This window comes from Orcinus orca, chromosome 17, assembly GCF_937001465.1.
Source record: "Orcinus orca chromosome 17, mOrcOrc1.1, whole genome shotgun sequence".
NCBI classification, from domain to species: Eukaryota; Metazoa; Chordata; class Mammalia; order Artiodactyla; family Delphinidae; genus Orcinus; species Orcinus orca.
Window position 1 is genome coordinate 30,769,977 of NC_064575.1, and position 22,095 is coordinate 30,792,071.

At 32.9% G+C, this 22,095-nt stretch overlaps 1 protein-coding gene across 1 annotated transcript in view; it reads right to left on the bottom strand.

Annotated features, from left to right (window-relative positions):
* MMP16 (matrix metallopeptidase 16) overlaps window positions 1-22,095 on the bottom strand; it is a 354,542-nt gene that overhangs the window by 162,711 nt on the left and 169,736 nt on the right. Inside the window, exon 4 of the mRNA XM_049700393.1 lies at window positions 2,712-3,016. Coding sequence (XP_049556350.1) covers window positions 2,712-3,016 — 305 coding nt within the window. The remainder of the gene's footprint in view (window positions 1-2,711; window positions 3,017-22,095) is intronic.

Consider the following 22,095-nt stretch of genomic DNA (forward strand, 5'->3'; position numbering starts at 1 on the left):
TCTGAGTAGGACAGAAAGAAAAATTTTCAGGGAAGTAAGCCAGGGGACATTGGAGGACTAGATTAAAGAAACAAAAAGTTTTATCAGTAAAGATGTCAGAATTGTGCCTGTATATTTGTGATACAAAAAGACAGCCTTACAGAAAGGATCTAGGATGTACAAATACATTAATTCTCCACACATTCAACAGTACCACAACAAAGCTAGAGGGTTTTCCTTTGATAAACAATCAGTACTTCATATGACATTACCATAGCTGCCCTGTTGCTAGTTAAAAGTCTGAATTTCAATTAAGCAGTAAATCTTTATGGTATTACATCTTGAACAGTTAACTTTTCCTTTAATCTCCTACAATTCTGAACACTGTTGTTTTGCAGAATCATTTTCTTTATGCTCACTGAAAAGGAAAAATATTCTTATTGGACCAGTAAAGAAATATTTTCATCCAAATGAAACACTAAATATTAAATAATTTTTTGTTTAGGTTTTTAATATATGTATATGTAAAAAGTTATTATACTTCTACAGTATAATTTAAAAGGCAATCAAATGTATTAATACACAGTCTGAGTTAAAAGTCCATCGACTTGATTGTACACATTTAGCTCCTATGTCCCATTTCTGAATTCTTTCCCACATATATATTCCTTGAAAGACTTCTTAAATCACACAAAAAAACAAATAAACATTAATAATACCTATAATACTCAAATCAGTGGAAAAATTCTCATTTCCTATGTCACTTCAAATGCCCCTATAGATATTTTTAAAACTTATTTTTTAAAAGTATTAGTTAATGCCTAAAAAAGTACAGCTAATAGAGAATACATTTAAAGGATTCGTGCAGCTTTCTTGATGATTTCCACATTTTAAGAGAAAATATAGGCCATTTAATAGGCACCATCTCCTTCATATAGAATTTTAAAACAATTTTAAATTTATGAGTCCACAAAGCCAAATTAACACAACTTCAAAGCTACACATTTACAGTATCTTTAACAGTTAGACTCATTATTGGAATAAAATACAATTTTCTCTGTTCAGAAGTTTAGAAGAAAATCTTTCCCTTGGAAGCAAATGTAGTTATGCCTATGTCAGCAAAATTCTACCATTATATGTGCTACTTTTCTCAATTAGTTAGAATGCAAATATTTTTCCATTATTTAAAACATTTTTAACAATTGACTTGAAGAAGTCTGAGCTACTTCATTTGAATTCCTGTGTGATATTGATAAAAATAAACACATTTAATTTTAAATGAATTATGTATCAAACAAGTATGGGCCAACTATCATGTTGCAGATATTTTATTATTAGATTCTCAGCTATACAGTAAGTTAAACATGCCTAAATAGAAAGCACTTCTCCTTACAATGTCCCCAGACCTGCAATACAAGGTAAAGAATGAAATCAAGTATACAGTATGTTAGCAGGTTATTGAGCTACTGAACATTTAGCCAGGAATGTACGTCTGTTTGACTCCAAAGTATCTGACTTTCATTCCAGTATAGTGAATCCTCCCAACATAGCTGCCATTAGTCTCCAAACCAGTTCTTAAAAATGAAATCATAATTTTATATTATAGCAAATACACCTATTAATAACAATACAAAAATCATTTTGTTCAATACTAGATATTTTATTTCCTTTTGGAAAACATGAACAGTTATTTATTATATTTTTCTCTTTGAAAATTAATGTTATTTCAAGTTTAACTCAACTAATTCATTCTATCCATAATGTGTTTGAACCCTACATGTTCTAAACATGCAAGACTATTACATTAATCCAGCTAACTAAACCTTCTAAGGAACTAACAAAGCTTAATTTGACGGCTGGGCTTAACTCATCAAGGAGGAATTAAGAGTTTTATTAGCTGATTAGTTGTCATTAAACAATGCACACTTGTATTTTCAACATTCTACTGTGGTGAAAAAGTAAAATATTTAAGTATTGATTACAAGAATTATGAGAGATGGTGACTTAAGTATCTTATAACTCTAGAATCCTATAATTCTATGAATATTTTTTAAACACAAAATTGTTCCCTAGGAAGAAACACATGCTTCTTATATCAAGTAACGATACTTTTAGCTGTTGAGTTTTTATTTTTACATTATTTTTGCATATTAGAATAACTATAAGGATTAGAAAACTGATAGATATGTTGGAATAGATTTGCAAGAATCTGGTTTCTATAAAGATATCATACAAGAATATGTCAGATTGGGAGACCAAGGAAATTATGAGACAAAAGAGAAGGAGAAAACTTATAGATTAGAAAGGTTATAATGGAAAAAAATAAACAGAAAAGATATGGTAGAAGCTACACCACCAATGTCAATCAGGGTTAAGTTTCAAGTGGAAACACTGGAATTAAGTGTAAAAAAATAGCATAATTTACTTAATGTGTGTCCCATGACTTGAATACTACAGAAACTTTTAAATGACTCTTTATAGAAAACAAAATTCACTTTAAAGCATTTATAGAATACACTGTAAAGTTCTAATCTTTAATCAAAAGCCACATGAAAAACTATTATTGTCTAATGACTCGTACAAATTCTTGTTCTAAAATGTTATAAAAAGCCTCATGTATTTTTCGGTAATTTTAAAAACAAATTATTTGTTTAGTTTAAGTTTTTAAATTAGTAAATCACTTGGGCATCCAAAAATAAAAGTATTTATAATGAAAAAAACTATGCACTTACCATCATGATTAGGATTTCCTAGTGTCCATGGCTCATCTGAGTCGAAATGAGTATCTCCCCCAATTCCTGGTCCAGGGAAATAGGCATGTGCCAAAAACCCTCCCTCTCCATCAAAGGGAGAACTGTCTCCATGAAAGCCAGATGCAAAAATGATGGTTATATCCACATCACGTTTGCCATTTTCTAGTTCACTGTAGGGAACTTCTTCAAACGTCAGAGGAGTTACATTCTGCCACACGTCAAAGGCACGACGAATAGCTTTACGGGTTTCAGGGTCTCCTACTTTTGGAGTTACGTTCTTTATACTGAAATTTAGAAAAAAGGGTAATCAGTATGGCTTTATTATATATAATCTGACTTATTATAGATTGGTTTATTACATATTTTCCTCTATTCAGTTGAGTAAAAAATTAGAAAAACGTCTCATATTAAGTAGGAAAGAAATTAATTCCTTCTGTCTCTATAGCTAGATTTCCCTGCGCTGGGTCATTTAATTCTCAGCAATATAGTACTCATCTACCAAGGCTATAAATGAGAAGATCTTCTCTGCAGAATGGTTAACACTAGGGTAATTAGATCAATCAGTCACTTTGTCTCCTGAACAACAATAGAAAGGCAGCTTTGCCAAATGATCAAACAGGTGCAGCAGTTTCAAGCTGAAATAAAAAATTCAATTTCTGTCTGGTAATAATTACTTTTAGGGGCACAGTATTTTGTGCACACACGCTGCTTTCAAACAATGTCTTTATGCTCTTATCCATGAACAACAAATCAGTGGATACAAAATTATTTCTCAGTTTTTAAAGAAAATGTCATTTAATTACAGTTCCTGATATTCAATTGTTTTCTTATATACTTATTTCTAGTCAAAATAAAGCAATGAGAGTGAATAGCTTTTTAATACAAATATTTAACAGTTATATGAATTTAAAGAAGTAACTTGGACATTATTAGCTTATTTGTCTTGAGGTTAATAACAAATGGAAAAAGATATAAGTATTTTTCTCTAGCACTGATCAGATATTTCTCTTTTATCATTTATTTTTCTATTTTTTCTAAATAGAACATAAATGAAACAAATTTATATATATGTAAGTATTTTATATTGTGGTAGTATAAGTTCATACCATCTTTGTGAAAAGTAATGAGTAAATTTCATAGGAGTTATAACTAAGTTTCAGACCACTTCAACCAATAATCTTACACCTGTGAATCCATGAATTTCACTAAGGGGCTGTCTTAATGCATAGGAGGGTATAATATTCAGGTGAATATTATTATTTTATTATTGCAATGCATTTTTATTATTGCAGCACAATAATGAAAGAGAATTGGAGGCTAGATGATATGCAAATCATGGTGTCTCTATTGCATGCCTTAATATACACAGGATTTGAAATTTGAAAGAGCAAAATTTGATTTTGTTGTTTTAAAGCTATTTAGCTGTATGTAAAAATATTTAAGATATAACTTCTGGTGCAAATATAGTATGCAGATTATATTTTTCACACAATTGTAACTATGTCAGGATAATTACAAACATTAGGCAGGAATCATACTGACATAATAATAATGGAATTAATTAATTACTATGAGCCAGGCAAGCATTTCACAATATCTTATATATCCCCTGAGTAACCCAGTGAGATGGACATGTATACCTATCTTACAAAGCAAGAAGTTGAGATTTAGAGGAATTTAAAGAAAATTTAGAAGGGCAGAGCTAGTTTTTCATCCCAAACATTCTCACTCAAGAATCAGTTATATTAAATTCTAAGCTAGGCCACACATCTGAAACAAGGTTTTCACTATTTCTAATATGTATCATAGACCAGACTTACAATGACTATTTGATGATAAGTATCATTTACTATACATAAAGAAAATGATGAAGTGAACCAAGTGAAATGGAATTGGGGCAGGGAGTATTCCAGGAAGAAGAAATGGCAAGTGAAAGGCCCTGATGTGGAGACATGCTCGGCAAGTTCGAAGAATGGCAAGGTGGCTGGTATAGTTTGAACAGAGACAGAGGGCAAGTGCCAAGATATGAGGTCAGAAAAGCAACAGAGAATCAAATGAGATAGGGGCTTGTTGACCACTGTAAGGAGTTTGGCTTTTGCTCCAACTGAGAGGAAAAAACTGGAGCGTCATGAGCAGAAAAGTGACATTTGACTTATGCTTTAAAGAAATGATCGAGCTTTATGTGGAAAATATATTGAAGTGGAGCAGGAGTAGGGACACCCACTGAGAACTCTTGCAAATTTTCAGGTGAGAAATGATACTGCTTTGGGCCAGGGGAGTACCAGTGGAGATATTGAGAAATAGTTGGATTTTGGATATATTTTAAAGGTACACTTGCCAAGATGTACTGATGGCTGGACACGAGCTCTGAGGGAAAAGGAAGTGTCAAGGAAGACACCATTATTATTATTATTTTTTACCTGAGACAAAGGATGGATAGAGCAAAAGAATTCATGCCTGCTCAGGGAGAAAGTTATGAAATCTTTTGTTGTTTTAGTGTTTTGTTTGTTTTAACTTTGTATCCCATTTAGTGTGATGCTTTGAACTGTCTTTTGAAAAAGAGTAAACTATATTGGGGCATCAACAACTTTGTTTAGCTTGTTAATCTCTAAATTACTGGTTTTGTTTTCTTTTGTAAAAAAAAATTACTTTATTGAAGTATAGTGATTTACAATTTTGTGTTGGTTTCTGGTGTACAGCAAGGCAGTTCAGTTATATATACATATATATATATATATATATAATAGTCTGTGTTTGCTAATCCCAAACTCCCAATCCATCCCTCCTCCACTCCCCCTTCCTCTTGGCAACCATAGGTCTGTTTGCTAAAGAATTATTTTTTTTTAAATTTTTTCATATGTATTTTTATTTTTTAATTTATTTTTATTACGGTATAGTTGTATTACATTGTTGTGCTAGTTTCAGGTGTACAGCAACGTGAATCTGTTATACATATACATATATCCACTCTTTTTTAAGATTCTTTTTTCACATAGGCCATTACAGAGTGTTCAGTAGAGTTCCCTGTGCTATACAGTAGGTTCTTATAAGTTATCTATTTTATATACAGTAGTGTGTATATGTTAATCCTGATCTCCCAGTTTATCCCTCCCCCCCACTTATACCTTGGTAACCATAAGTATGTTTTCTACATCTGCGACTCTACTTCTGTTTTGTAAATAAGTTCATTTGTACCCTTTTTTTCTAGATTTCACATATAAGCAATATCATATATTTGTCTTTCTCTGTCTGACTTACTTCACTCAGTATGACAATCTCTAGGTCCATCCATGTTGTTGTAAATAGCATTATTTCATTATTTTTTAAGGCTGAGTAATAATCTGTTGTATATATATGTACCACATATTCTTTATCCATTCCTCTGTTGATGGACATTTAGGTTGTTTCCATGTCCTGGCTATCGTAAATAGTGCTGCAAAGAACACTGGGTTGCATGTAACTTTTCAACGTATGGTTTTTCTGCATATATGCCTAGGAGTGGGGTTGCTGGATAATATGGTAGCTCTATTTTCAGTTTTTTAAGGAACTTCCATACTGTTCTCCATAGTGGCTGTACCGATTTACATTCCCACCAACAGTGTAAGAGGGTTCCCTTTTCTCCAGCATTTATTGTTTGTAGATTTTTTGATGATGGCCAGTCTGACTGGTGTGAAGTGATGACTCATTGTCATTTTGATTTGCATTTCTCTAATAATTAGTGATGCTGAGCGTCTTTTCATGTGCTTTTTGGCCATCTATATATCTTTGGCAAAATGTCTATTTAGATCTTCCACTCAGTTTTTGATTGGGTTTTTTGTTTTTTTGATATTGAACTGCATGAGCTGTTTGTATATTTTGGAGATTAATCCCTTGTTAGTTGCTTCATTTGCAAATATTTTCTCCCATTCTGAGGGTTGTCTTTTTACTTTGTTTATGCTTTCTTTTCTATATTACCTATTTGATGGCCGATGCATGCAGATTAATGTTGTAAATTTGAATTTTGTCTAAATTAATTTTCCTTATAGTCTTTTATTTTCTTTCCACCTTATCGGATCGCAGAAGCCCATCATTAGTGGGCAAGTATTTTTATGACAAGCATTTGAAAGAATGTACTACATAATAGGTACTGCTCTAGGTGATAGACATAAAACTGTGAATAAGACTCTGATCTTGTAGAACTTATATATTTTAGTGGTAAGAGATAAACAATAAAAAATACAATTATAGATGGTTATAAATGAGGGGTGAGGAGGTGAGATAAGTAGATGATAAATGGGATTTCAATGACAAAAGGAGCCATGCATGCCTAGCACTGAATTTCCATCCAGAAAGAATAGTGAGCAGCGCAAACAAACTTGGCCAGTTCAGAGAATGGGACTGCTTTGTGAACTGGTGCAAAATGAATGCTCAGAACAGTGGTATGAGATGAAAGAGAATTGGCAGGGAGTGGGTTATGTTCTGTGAAAGGAAACCACTGAAGAGTTTTAAGCAGAGACGTATCCTGGTATTTTTCCAGTTTACAAAGATCACTGCTTCTGATGAAAAATGACTAGGGGGACAAGATTGGAACCAAACATTTTGGAAGTTTGAGCAAGTGAAATTAGAGAAATGTACTACAGTGGTTGTCATGGAGATATGAAGAATTAGACAAATTCAGTATACGTTCTGAGGATATTGTTAATAGGAATTAGTGTTGGATTCAGTATGTAATGGAGAAATCATTTTATATTCAAATAAAGGGTAACCTTACAGCAAAGAAAAATGAAATCATGTTAGTATATGTATATAAGTACACAGTGGTTCTGAGAAAAATGAAGTAATATAATATAATAAAGAATAATAAATGTGGAGTACCACTTTGACTTGAAAACACATCACTGTGTTTTTCAAAGCTATGTACTGATGAATTTCCAAAATGTGCTTAACTACAATATTTGTGATGTCATTCATAAATACAAGACATAAGTATATTTTCAAATTACAGTTTTCTCCCGATATATGCCCAGGAGTGGGATTGCTGGTTCATACGGTAGTTTTATACTTAGTTTTTTAAGGAACTGCCATACTGTTCTCCATAATGGTTGTACCAATTTACATTCCCACTTACTGCACTCCAGTGTTCATTGCAGAACTATTTACAATAGCTAAGACATGGAAGCAACCTAAATGTCCATTGACAGAAGAATTGATAAAGAAGATGTGGTACATGTATACAATGGAATATTACTCAGCCATAAAAAAGAACGAAATAATGTCATTTGCAGCAACATGGATGGACCTGGAGATTATCATACTAAGTGAAGTAAGTAAGAGAAAGACAAATATATGTGGAATATCATAAAAAATAATACAAATAAACATTTACAGAATAGAAACAGACTCAGAGACCTCAAAATCAAAATTGTGGTTACCAGAGGAGAAACGTGGGGGGCAGTGATAGATTGGGAGATTGGGACTGTCATATACACACTGATATGTATAAAATACGTAACTAATAGGGACCTACTGTATAGCACAGGGAACTCTACTCAGTATTCTGTGGTGACCTATGTGGGAAAATAATCTGAAAAAGAACAGATATACATATATATATACATGGCTGATTCACATTGCTGTACACCTGAAACTAACACAACATTGTAAATCAACTATACTCCCATAAAAATTTTAAAAAAATACAAGACACATTAGTGTACTTCAGAGTTAGAGCTGGAATTCTGAATTAGGTACACACAAAAACCAACTTAGAAATTTTATGCCATTGAGAGATATTTTGTATTTACTAATAACTGAAATAATAAAGAGCACAGAGACATCATATGATATTAAGAGTAAACACTGTTATTCTTAATATTCTAATACATAATACACAAAATTGTTAATATATACTTGCAAAATAAAGACAATACTATAAAATAAATAAAATGAAGGTTATATTTGAAAAACAAACTAATTTAATTTTAAAGTGCTTTTACTTTGTCTTTTTTTGTGGAAATAGAGTGGTTATAGTGAACATATTTTCCATTTTAATAAGACAATTGTTTTCATTTTTTGAATTCTCTATTGGGTTTTTTCATTATGCTATTTCACTGATTCTTTTAAGCCTTCAGTTTGGTAAATTTTGTAACATTTACCTAATATATATATATATATATATATATATATATATATATATATATATACACATATATATAATCTTTAACAATCATGTCTTATACAACCCTGCATAATAAAATTGATGAAGTGGGAAATTCAAGACATCATTGTTCATCAGAATAATTGGTACTGAAGGCAAAGTATGTTAATTTATTTTTAAGGTTACTGTGTAAGCTCAGGATTCTCTAGGTTTAATTTCATTGAATCGCTACCAATTCATTTAATAAAAAATTTAGGTACTAATAATGGAGTATTTCCCTTTCAAGTTTTTAATAGAGTGATGACTGTTTTCCAAAATTAGAGTATTAATTTATCTCTAACATGAAAGTAAGAAAAAAACTAAATATTTTGGTGTTTGGTATTACATATTCAAAGTTAAAAGAAGCTTGAACTCTGCTTTACAGTTCTCAATAGCAATACATAAATTTCTCCATGATAAGTGAGATATTAAGTTTACTTCACTATTTCTAGGGTAATTTTAAAAAGTGTTAGAATTTGACGTTTAGAGAAACAATAAATCTGGGGAGAAAGAGGCTTATTAACAAAACTCTACCAAAATATGTATGTGTTTTCTTTACTCATGGAACTGTAGGAATTATTTTGCTTCATTAGTTCTGTAAAATAAATTAATATGAAATGTAAAATAATCAAATATTTGTTCATTTGAATAGAAGTTATGGGAAATGTGTAACAAGGACATTGCCAAAGGTTTCATCATTTTCAAATCAAGTAAACTCTGTTTAGGTATTCAGGAGACAGTACATGTTACCCAATGCCTAAAATTACTATGTAAAGTCAGAATTCTCTAGTTTCAGTATCATTGGATGCATACCAATTTCTTCAATAAAAATTCTACATACTAATAATGACTCTTTCCTCCTAAAATTTTGATAAAGTGATCAATCTTTTTCAAATTTTGGGTACTGTTTTATCTCTAATTTTCAAAGTAAGAAAAAATAAAACTGAATACTTCGGTATTTAGTTAAGATACAGAAGTTATATGATATGCTTATGTCAAGATATTTTGGTATGACCAGGGTTAAATACCATTTACTCAATTCAATAAATAAAAATAGTTGTTCAGAAAAGCATACTAACATTTTATTAAAAAAGATTAGCAAGTAAATGGAATTTATCATAACTAGGAAAGTAGACAATTTCTAAGAATATAACAGAGTAAAAATAATAAACTACATATTTAAATTATTAGCAGATCCTTATTCAGAATGTATTAAAATGTTCTATCAGAGGAGAACTAAATAGACTAACTTACTTTTACCCATATTATGTTTGTATAGTTGATGTGACTTCACGTTTTTTTTAAATACAAGAAATCATCAGAGTGGAGATTGACTATGGAGTCCCTCTAGGAAAGCTAACATTAAATATTTAACTATTTCCAAAGATGCTAGCTTTCCAGGTAGGGCAGACCTAGGTACATATTACTTTGGGTCTTATTTAAATAGTTTCTGTTTCTCAGCTTGCTGTGTATCCTCTGGATACACAAGTTTGTCAATAGGATAATCAAGTTCAGTGAGCTCATTGGGTTTAGAGAGAATGGTGAGAAATATCTCTGGGAAGGAACTCCTTATTCTTTAGCAATTTCTAGCTTTCTTTTTTCTGCATATATTGTTAAAGTAAAATAATAACTTCTAGGGTTGTATCCTTAGTAGTCACAGAAGCATGGATTTAAAATCAAGGTTAGCTAAAGGAAGAATTTACTGGGAAAATCAATACTAATTAATTTAATATAATATAACATAATACTATCAGATCCACTAATACATTATGAATACTCATTAATATACTATAATATTTTTTACATCTTTATTAGAGTATAATTGCTTTACAATGGTGTGTTAGTTTCTGCTTTATAACAAAGTGAATCAGTTATACATATACATATGTTCCCATATCTCCTCCCCCTTGCATCTCCCTCCCTCCCACCCTCCCTATCCCACCCATCCAGGTGGTCACAAAGCACCAAGCTGATCTCCCTGTGCTATGCGGCTGCTTCCCACTAGCTATCTACCTTACGTTTGTTAGTGTATATATGTCCATGCCTCTCTCTCGCTTTGTCACAACTTACCCTTTCCCCTCCCCATATCCTCAAGTCCATTCTCTAGTAGGTCTGTGTCTTTATTCCTGTCTTACCCCTAGGTTCTTCATGACATTTTTTTTCTTAAATTCCATATATATGTGTTAGCATACGGTATTTGTCTTTCTCTTTCTGACTTACTTCACTCTGTATGACAGACTCTAGGTCTATCCACCTCATTACAAATAGCTCAATTTCATTTCTTTTTATGGCTGAGTAATATTCCATTCTATATATGTGTCACATCTTCTTTATCCATTAATCTTATGATGGACACTTAGGTTGTTTCCATCTCCTGGCTATTGTAAATAGAGCTGCAATGAACATTTTGGTACATGAGTCTTTGAATTATGGTTTTCTCAGGGTATATGCCCAGTAATATACTATAATTTTTTAAAATAGATGCATCTGGCAGTTGATTACCTATCCCATTGGTCATTTATTATATAAGTTATTATTTTGGAGTTCATATTTTATAGAGAAAAGGAATTTAGGCTAAATCTACTTTATATAATATTCAGTAAACCTGAGAAATAAATATCTACTTGATAAAAAATGATGTTACTCATTAAGATCCTATTATTATTTTGAATAAAGTTTAACCAAAGACTACTAAAAATTCATTAATTTTTTCAACAACTATTTTTTGAGGACCTAATACACAGCAGACACTCTACTAGGTGCTGGGGAGCATAAAATGGATATGTTCTCTGATTAAATGGAGCTCCTGTATGGTCTTGAAGTAACATACAATATACTATTTTACAATTATTCACTTACATACCTGTCTCCCATACTAGACTACATTCTCCATGGGAGCAGGGGCCTTGCCTAACTCATCTGTCTATTGACAGTTCTGCCACATAATGCTGTTCAATAATCATTTATTGAATTAAATACACCTGATTATCCAAGAAGCAAAATTTGTCAAAAGGAAATTGATCATAAAAATTCAAGTAAGAGATGAATGGTCACCAGTACTTGTATTACAGTTATAACCAGCATATATATTATGCATCAGCCAAAGTTATATATATCCCTAAGAATACGTAAGTGATACAACCTCAGAAGTTCCCATTTCTAGGCATCAAACATTGAGGTCATTTAAGTGGAAGGTGTAGGGGCCTAGACATTCCCTTTAAATGGACTGATTATAGAAAGTTCCTTTCAATCCCACATTTTAAAGATAGGAAGAGATCTTAAAGTTATATAATTGAACTTTCCAACCATTCCACAAATGTTCTCTAATTTCCCTGACAAGTGAATAAATTTCCTGGTTTATATGTTATCAATGATGAAAAAAGAATTGTAGGATGGATGATTTAATTTTCTGATAGCTCAAAATATTAGATTTCTCTTAAAGCCTTTAAGTATTTGAAAATAGGGTTTCCCTGGTAGCGCAGTGGTTAAGAATCCGCCTGCCAATGCAGGGGACATGGGTTCAAACCCTGGTCTGGGAAGATCTCACACGCTGCGGAGCAACTAATCCCGTGCACCACAACTACCGTGCTTGCACTCTAGAGCCCACCAGCCACAACTACTGAGCCTGTATACCACAACTACTGAAGCCCACATGCCTAGAGCCTGTGCTCCACAACAAGAGAAGCCACCGCAATGAGAAGCCCATGCACCATAATGAAGAGTAGGCCCCGCTCACTGAAACTAGAGAAAGCCGTGCAACGAGGAAGACCCAATGCAGCCAAAAATAAATTAATTAATTAAAATAAAAAAGATATTTAAGTATTTGAAAATAACAGGAAATTTCTCCCTTAAATATTCTTTCCATCATGTTAAGAATACTTGTCTCTAATCTTGAGCTCTTCCTCATGCAACCTGCATTCAAGATCTCTTAGTATTTTGATTTCTTTTTAGAAGTGTACATTAATTTGTCAAGAAGCAGCAGAAAATGTGGTGGCCCAAAGAAAAAAAGATACATCAGGTAAGGCATGGCCAACAAAGCAGAGATAAAATTAGCATCTCCACTGCTTTGAACACTTTGCTTTCTATAAATCTACTATGGACAGTCTAGCTTTTCTTTTTGAGCCACATTATACTGTTGGCTCATAATGAGTTTGCAATCTAATAAAACCTAGATTCTACCACCCCATTCCAACTCCTGTCTTTATTCCGTAATGGCACATTCTGTAATAATTTTGAGCTCCAATGTCATATTTTGTATTTATTTTCCTAAACATAGTAAAAAAAAAAAAAGTAGTAGCAAATGATACTATTTACTACCTATTATATACAAGGCAACTTCTTAACACCTTATATATATTAACTTTAGAAGGTAATATCTTTAGCTCTCACTCCCAACTTTCTCTTATCCTGTTATAATATTCTCAACAATTTCTGGGATTTGTTTGATAAATTAAAGGAGTTAAGATAATAATCGGCATTTATTAAGCACTGAGTTTCAAGCACTATGCTGTTTTTGGTTTTTTTCCCTACTATCTGACTTATTGTCTCCTAAGCCTGTGAGGCAGGTATTGTTACAATACTCACTTTACACACAGGGAAAATGAGACTTGGAAAAATAACTAACTTGATCCTGGTTTTACAGGTAGCAAGTATCAGAGCCAGAATGAAAATCCAGACTTTTCTTACTCCAAAACTCTTGATCACATTACGTGCATATCAATAATCAAACATTAAAAAATAATCTGGAAGTTTACAGGGATAAACACCTAATTATTTGAAAATTCAAAACTAACTGAGACAATTGTCAGTATAGGGATACAACATAGATTGAATTATGATCTGTTCTGAACCTAATGGCTCTTAGTTTCTCTCTTTCTTTCTTTTAAAATTGAATGGTGTAGGTAGTACCTAAGGATGCAGAGACACTAAACAGGGTACACTGTCAAGAGTTTGGAAATCAGGTCAGAAAAAGAATAAAATCTGAAATGGAAAAAAATAAATATCAATATACATAGTTGTGTAAGCTTTATAGGTCTAAAATTGATTATACTTTAATCCAGTTGGTATTTATTGATTTTTCTATGACATGAGGTAAGAACCTAATTTCATTGTTTTCTGTATAGATAACCAATTATCACAGAATAAGTTAATAAGTAAAATAGCCCATCCTTTCCTCACTGATCTACAAGGACTGCTCTGGCATAAATCAATTTTTTAATACATGAATGGTCTATTTCTATGATCATTTGTCTGCACTGTTGGACTATTTGTCTATCTCTGTGCTAACACCACATATTGCCTTAATTTGTATTGATTTAAAGAAAGTCTTCATATCTAGTAAGTGGGAACATTTTGATTAATATTGGGCCTTCACTAATCCTCAGAGATTTTTGAGTCAGTTTGTTAAATTATACAAAAAATATTACTGGGAATTTTGTTAAAATTGCATTGAATTTGTGGAAGATCTGAACTTGCATTATATTGAGAGTTTCTATTAAGAGCAAAATATATCTCTACATTTATTTTTGGTCTTTTTATGTCTTTCAATAAAAGTTCCTAATTTTCTTCTTAAAGGGCTTACACATCTTTTGTAGATTTATTCTTTACTCATACTTTTGTGTCTATTTTAAATGTCATTTTTGTAAAGATTATACTCTGTGTGTGTGCCGGTTTACTTTGTATATTGATCTTGTAAAAAATTTTCAGTTTCTGTTCTGACATGTAAAGAGCTTGGAAGCTGTCACTCCCAACCTCACAATAAGACAAAAAAGCTAAGCAAACAAAAACTAAACAACACTTCATAGCTCCATCAGAGAATTGCAGTTACAGGGCAAAGTTCCACCCCCAAAACTGGAGACACAGAAGAGTACGAAGAATCAGAAGCAAAAGTCCCTGAATCATTCCTGTCTGATATAGTAGAAGAAAAGAAGTAAAAGGCTATGCTAATATTCTGGGTGTAAGATGCCCAAAAGTCAAGCCCACCTAAAAAACTGACATTTAATCACAGGATTATAGACTGCTTCCTCACCCCAATACTTTACACCACACCAACAAGGCTCAGTATAATAACAGTGGATTACAAGTTAGAAAGCTGCAAGACACAAAGTTTATTTAAGAAAGAGCTTCTAGGATATTCAGAGACAACATGGGAGACAAAAACTAGGCCAGTAGAAGAAAATGAAGCTTCCAACACCTACAGCTACAAGAAAAAATAAACAGCCAAACTCCTAAGCAGATGAACATGAAACTTCACACTAAAGGCTTATTATCTCAGTTTCATGACCCAATATATCATGTCTGGCTTTCAAAAAAAATTAATAACATGCTAAAAGTCAAGAGAAAACACAGACTGAAGAGACAAAAGAAGCATTAGAACCAGACTCTTTATGGCAGAGATTTTGAATTATCAGACCAGAAATTTGAATTAAATATGATCAATATCTTAAGGGTTCTAATGGGAAAAGTGGACAACAAGAAAAAAACACATGAGTAATATAAGCAGAGAGATGGAAACTACAAGAAAGAATTAAAAGGAAATGCTAAAAAAATATATATATATATTTATATATATATTAATAGAAATGTCTCTGATAGGTTCATCATAAGACTATATAACCAAGGGAAGAATCAGTGAACTTGAAAATAACTCAGTTGAAACTTCCCAAATTGAAAAGCAAAGGAAAAAAAAAAAAGGCTGGAAAACAGAACAGAGCATCCAAGAACTATGGGACATTTAAGTGTAACAGAACATAATGAGAATACTAGAAGAAGAAGAGAGATATGAACAGAGACATATTTCAAATAATGTCACACACCAAACCACAGATCCAGGACTTTCAGAGAAAAAATCTACATGCAGACATATTATATTCAAACTGCAGAAAACCAAAGACAAAGATAAAACCTTGAATGAAGCCAGAGGGGGGAAAAACACCTTATCTACAGAGGAACAAAGATACCAATTCAATTAGACTTCTCCTCAAAAACCATCTAAGCAAGAAGTATATGAACCAAGCAAGAAGAATATTGATATGCTAATAGAAAATGGCAATATATACAATGCTCAATATGACCAGAAAAGGTAGAAAAAGAGGAAATATAAAAACAAAAGCAAAACAAAATCCACAAAACAAAGAACAACAGCAATGGGCAGCAAAAAATTACAAATATAGTAGATATTAATTTAACTATATAAATAACTACTTGGAATGTGAATAGCCTAAATATACCAATGAAAAGATAAAGACGATAAGAGTGGATTTAAAAAAAAAAAAAACAATCCCCAACTGTATGTTGTCTACAAGAAACTCACCTTACATATGTAGATTTTGACAGTTAAAAATAGGAGGATAAAAAATATACCATGCTACACTAATCAAAATAAAACCATAGTAGCTATATTATTTTCAGACAAAATCTTCCTCAGAGCAAAGTAAATTATCAGAGATAAAGAGGGGCATTACATAATGATAAAGGTGTCAATTTTTCCAAGGTGTAACAAACCTTAATATATATATATGTTTAACAACAGAGCAACAAAGTAAATGAGGCAAAAACTGATAGAACTTCAAGAAGAAAAAGGCAAGTGTACCATTTGTTGGAGACTTCAACACCACTCTATCAGTAATTGACAGACCCTGCTGACAGAAAATAGTAAGGATATAGTTGAACTGAACAGCATCATTAATCAACTTTATCTAATCAACATGTATAGAACACTTCATCCAAAACCAGCAGAATACTCATTACTCTCAATCTCACATGGAACATTCACCAAGAATACTAGGGAAAATCTCAAAATGCTTGGAGATACAGCAGCATACTTATCAGTAACATGTGAGTCAAAGAACGAAGATCTCAAGGAAATTTTAATATTACTTGAACTAAATTAAAACAACAATACAACTTATCAAAATTTGTGGGATGCAGCAAAAACAGTGCTTAAAATACAATATATAGCATTAAATGCATATTAGGAGGCAAAGAAAGATAAAAGTAATTAATCTAAACTATCATCTTAGGAAATTAGGGGAAAAAAAAGCAAACAGAAGAAAAATAAAGTTGGAACAGAAATCAATGAAACTGAAAACAGGAAAACAATACAGAAAAAAAAATTAAAGCCATTTCTCTGAAAAGATTAATATAATCAATAAACCTCTAGCCAGACTAAATAAAAAAAAAAGAAGACACAAATTATTATCAGTTATGAAAGAAGGCACATCAGTACTGATACCATGAATATTAAAAGGATGATAAAAGAATACTATGAACAAGTGTATGTCCATAAATGTGATAACTTAGATGATGTCATGGGCTGAATTGTGTACCTCCAAATTCATATATTAAAGCCCTAACTCTCAATGTAACTGTTTTCAGAGATAGGGACTTTAAGGAGGTACTTGATAGTAAATAAAGTCACAGGTTGGACCCTAATTCTGTATGTCTGGTGTCCTTATAAGAAGAGAAGAAGACACCAGAAATCTCTTTCTCTCCAACCACACACAGAGGAAACATAGTTGTGTAAGCTTTATAGGTCTAAAACTGACCTATAAAGGACACAGATAAGGACACAGTGAGAAGGTGGCCATCTAAAAACCAGGAAAAGAGGCCTTACCAGAAAAGGACACTGACAGCACCTCAATCTTAGACTTCTAAGCTCCTAAACTGTGAGAAATTTAATTCCTGATGTCTAAGCCACCAAGGTTTTTGTTAAGGCAGCCTATAAAGGCTATTACTGATCTAACAGAACAACTCCTTTAAAAGACACAATCTATAAAAACTTCTACAAAGAGAAATAGGTAATCTGAACAGTCCTATATCAATTAAATAAATTGAATTAGAAATTAATACCCTTCCAAAAAAAAAAAAAAAAGAACTAGGTCTAAACGGTTACACTGGTGAAGTCTACTAAACATTTCAGGAAGAAATCATACCAATTCTCTATAATTTCTTCCAGAAAATAGAATTCTTAACCCATTCTATGAAACTAGCATTACCCTACTACCAAAACCAGATAAAGGCGTTACAAGAAAGGAAAACCGCTTATCAATATTACTCATGAACATAGATGTAGGAATCCTAAACAAAAATTAGCAAATCAAACTCTACAATGTATATAAAGAATTATTCACCATGCCAAAGTGGGATTTAGCCCAGGCATGAGAGTCTCATTCCACATTTGAAAATTAATTAAGGAAATCAATCACATTAAAAGGCTAAAGAAGAAAAAACATACAATCATAGCATAGATACAGAAAAAGCATTTGACAAAAGACAACTCCCACTCATACTAAAAATATTCAGCAAACTAGGAATGGGAGAACTTCCTCAACTTGATTAAACATCTAACAAAAAGCCTGTAGCTTATATTATACTCAATGGTGAGGAATTACATGCTTTTCCCTTAAAGACTAGGAAAAAGGCAGTGATGTCTGCTCCCAGCACTCCTATTCAACATTGCACTGAAAGCAGTAGCTAATGCAATAAAATAAGCAAAGGAAATAAAAGCAATACAGATTGGGAATTAAAAAAAACAACAACTTTCCTTGTTTTCAGATGACATGATTTTCTATGTAGAAAATATAAATGAACTGACCAAAAAAATATCCTGAACTAATGAGTGATTTATAGCAAAATTCTAGGCTACAAGGTTAATATACAAAAGTCAATTGCTATCTTATATATCAGTAATAAACATTTAGAATTTGAAATCTAAAACACAATACAACTTATAGTACAAAAAATATTTAAAGAAATCCTTAGAAATAAATCTATCCAAAATATGTGAGTATGGTTTGAATATTTGTCCCCCTAAAATTCATATGTTAAAATCCTAACCCACAAAGATGATAATATTAGGAGATGGGACCTTTGGGAAGTCCTTAGGTCATGAAGATGGAACCTTCATGAATGGGATTAGTGTCCCACAAATATCTCTAGCCCTTCTGCTATGTATGTGAATATCCAAGAAGTTTGTGACCTAGAAGAGGGCACCAACTATGCTGGCACCTTGATCTCAGACTCCCAGCCTCCAGAATTGTGAGAAATAAATTTCTGCTGTTTATAAGCCACTCATGGTATTTTGTTATAGAAGTCCAAATGGACTAAGATATATACAAAAGATTTATAAGATTAAAAGTATAAAATTCTGAGGAAAGAAATCAAAAACCTAAACAAATGGGGAAATATTCATGTTCATTAATGGTAACAATCAATATTAAGATGTCAGTTCTCCCCAGAATGATCTGTATATTCAAGGCGTTCACAATAAAAGTCCTGCTAAATTATTTCATGGGTGCCGGCATACCCTGTTTTATTGTGCCTCACAGATATTGTGTTATTTATAAATTGAAGGTTTGTGGCAATCCTATGTTGAGGAAGTCTATTGGCACCATTTTTCAAAAAGCATTTGCTCACTGTGTCTCTGTGTCACATTTTGGTAATTCTCGCAATATTTCAAAATTTTAAATTATTATTATATTTGTTATGGTGATCTGTGACAGTGATCTTTGATGTTACTACTGTAATTGTTTTGGGGTAACATGAACCACTCCCACATAAAACAGTGAAGTTAAGAAATGTTGTCTGTGTTCTGACTGCTCCATTGACCTGACATTCCACTATTGCTCTCTCTCTCACTGGGCCTCCCTATTTCCTGAGGCCCAACAATATTGAAATTAGACCAATTAATTACCTAACAACTGTCTCTAAGTATTCAAGTGAGGGGAAAATCACACATCTCTCACTTTAAGTAAAAGTAATAAATGATTAGGTTTAGAAGGCATGTCAAAAGCTGAGATAGGACAAAAGCTAGACCTCTGCCCCAAATGGTTAGCTAAGCTATGAAAGTAAATGAAAAGTTCTTGAGGGAAATTAAAAGTGCTACTCCAGTGAACACACAAATAATAAGAAAGCAAAACAGCTTTATTGCTTATATGGAGGAAGTTTTAATGGTCTACATAGATCAAACCAGCCACAATATTCCTTTAAACCAAAGCCTAATTCAGAGAAAGGCCCTAACTCTCTTTAATTCTGTGAAGGCTGAGACAGCTGAGGAAGCTGAAGAAGAAAAGTTTGAAGCTAACAGAGGTTGGTATATGAGGTTTAAGGAAAGAAGCTATATCCATAACATAAAAGCACGAAGTGAAGCAACAAGTGCTGATACAGAAGCTGCAGCAAGTTATCCAGATCTAGCCGAAGAAAAGTTTGAAGCTAACAGAGGTTGGTATATGAGGTTTAAGGAAAGAAGGAAAGAAGCTATATCCATAACATAAAAGCACAAAGTGAAGCAACAAGTGCTGATACAGAAGCTTCAGCAAGTTATCCAGATCTAGCCAAGATAATTAATAAAGATTGCTACATTAAACATTACATTTTCAATGTAGATGAAACAGCTTTATTATATTAGAAGAAGATGCTATCTAGGACATTCATAGCTAGAGAAGAGAACTTAATGCCTGACTTCAGAGCTTGAAAGGATAAGCTGATTCTCTTGCTAGTGGATAATGCAGCTGGTGACTTTAAGTTGAAACCAATGTTCATTTGCTATTTCAAAAATCCTCGGCCCCTTAAAATTATGCTAAAACTACTCTGCCTGTGCTCTATGGGTAAAACAGCAAAGCCTGGATGACAATACATCTGTTTACAACATGGTTTACTGAATACTGTAAGCCCACTGTTGAGACCTAGTGCTCAGAAAAAAGAGTTCTTTCAAAATATTACTGCTTATTAACAATTCACCTGGTCACCCAAGACCTGTGATGGAGATATACAAGATTCATGTTGTTTTCATGCCTACTAACACAACATCCATTCTGCAGCCCTTGGAACAAGGAGTGATTTCAACTTTCAAGTCTTATTATTTAAGAAATACATTTTGTAGGGCTATAGCTGCCATAGATAGTGATTCCTCTGAAGGATTTGGGTAAAGTAAACTGAAAATGTTTTGGAAAGGATTCACCATTCTTTATGCCATTAAGAACATTTGTGATTCATGGAAAGAGATAAAATATCAATATTCACAGGAGTTTGGAAGAAATTGATTCCAGTCCTCATGGATGACTTTGAGTGGTTCAAGACTTCAGTGGAGGAAGTAACTGCAGATGTGGTGGAAATAACAAGAGAATTAAAATGAAACATGAGCCTAAAGATGTGATTAAATTGCTGCAATCCCGTGATAAAACTTTAAATGATGAGAAGTTGGTTCTTACTGATGAGCAAAGTGGTTTCTTGAAATGGAATCTACTCTTGGTGAAGATGCTATGAAGATTATTGACATAACAAAAAAAACAGCATTCAGAATATGACATAAACTTGGTTGTTAAAACAGTGGCAGGGTTTGAGAGACTTGACTCCAATTTTGAAAGTGCTACTGTGGGTAAATGCTACAAACAGCGCTGCATGTTAGAGAGAAATTATTCATACAAGGAAGAGTAAATCAATGTGGCAAACTTCATTGTTGTCTTCTTTTAAGAACTTGCCTCAGCCACCTTGACTTTCACCAACCACCACCCTGAGCAGTCAGTAGCCATCAACAGCTGAAGGTTAGCATGTTTTATCAATAAAGTACTTTTAACTAAGGCATGCTCATTGTGCTTTTGGGCATAATGCTACTGAACACTTAATAAACTGTAGTATAGTGTAAACAACTTTTATATGCACTGGGAAACCAAAAATTTCAAGACATCGCTTGATTGCTATATGAGCTTGATTGCTATATTCTCTTTATTTTGTTGATCTAGAACTGAACACAGAATATCTCTGAGGAATGCCTGTAATGGCAAACCGATTCTAAAGTTTATGTGGGAAGGCAAGAGACTCTGAAAACACAACATAATACTGAAGAAGAAGAATAAAATCAGAAAACTGACACTATCTGATATCAAGACTTACTCTAGGCACCTACTGAACGCTGGCAGAAGACCTCAGGCCTCCCAAAAGGCAAGGAACCCCCCACGTACCTGGTTAGGGCAAAAGAAAAAACTAAACAGAGACAAAAGGATAGGGACGGGTCCTGCACCAGCGGGAGAGAGCTGTGAAGGAGGAAAAGTGTCCACACACTAGGAAGCCCCTTCGCGGGTGGAGACTTCGGGAGGCGGAGTGGGGGAGCTTGGGAGCCGCGGAGGAGAGCACAGCAACAGGGGTGCGGAGGGCAAAGCGGACAGATTCCAGCGCAGAGGATCGGGCCGA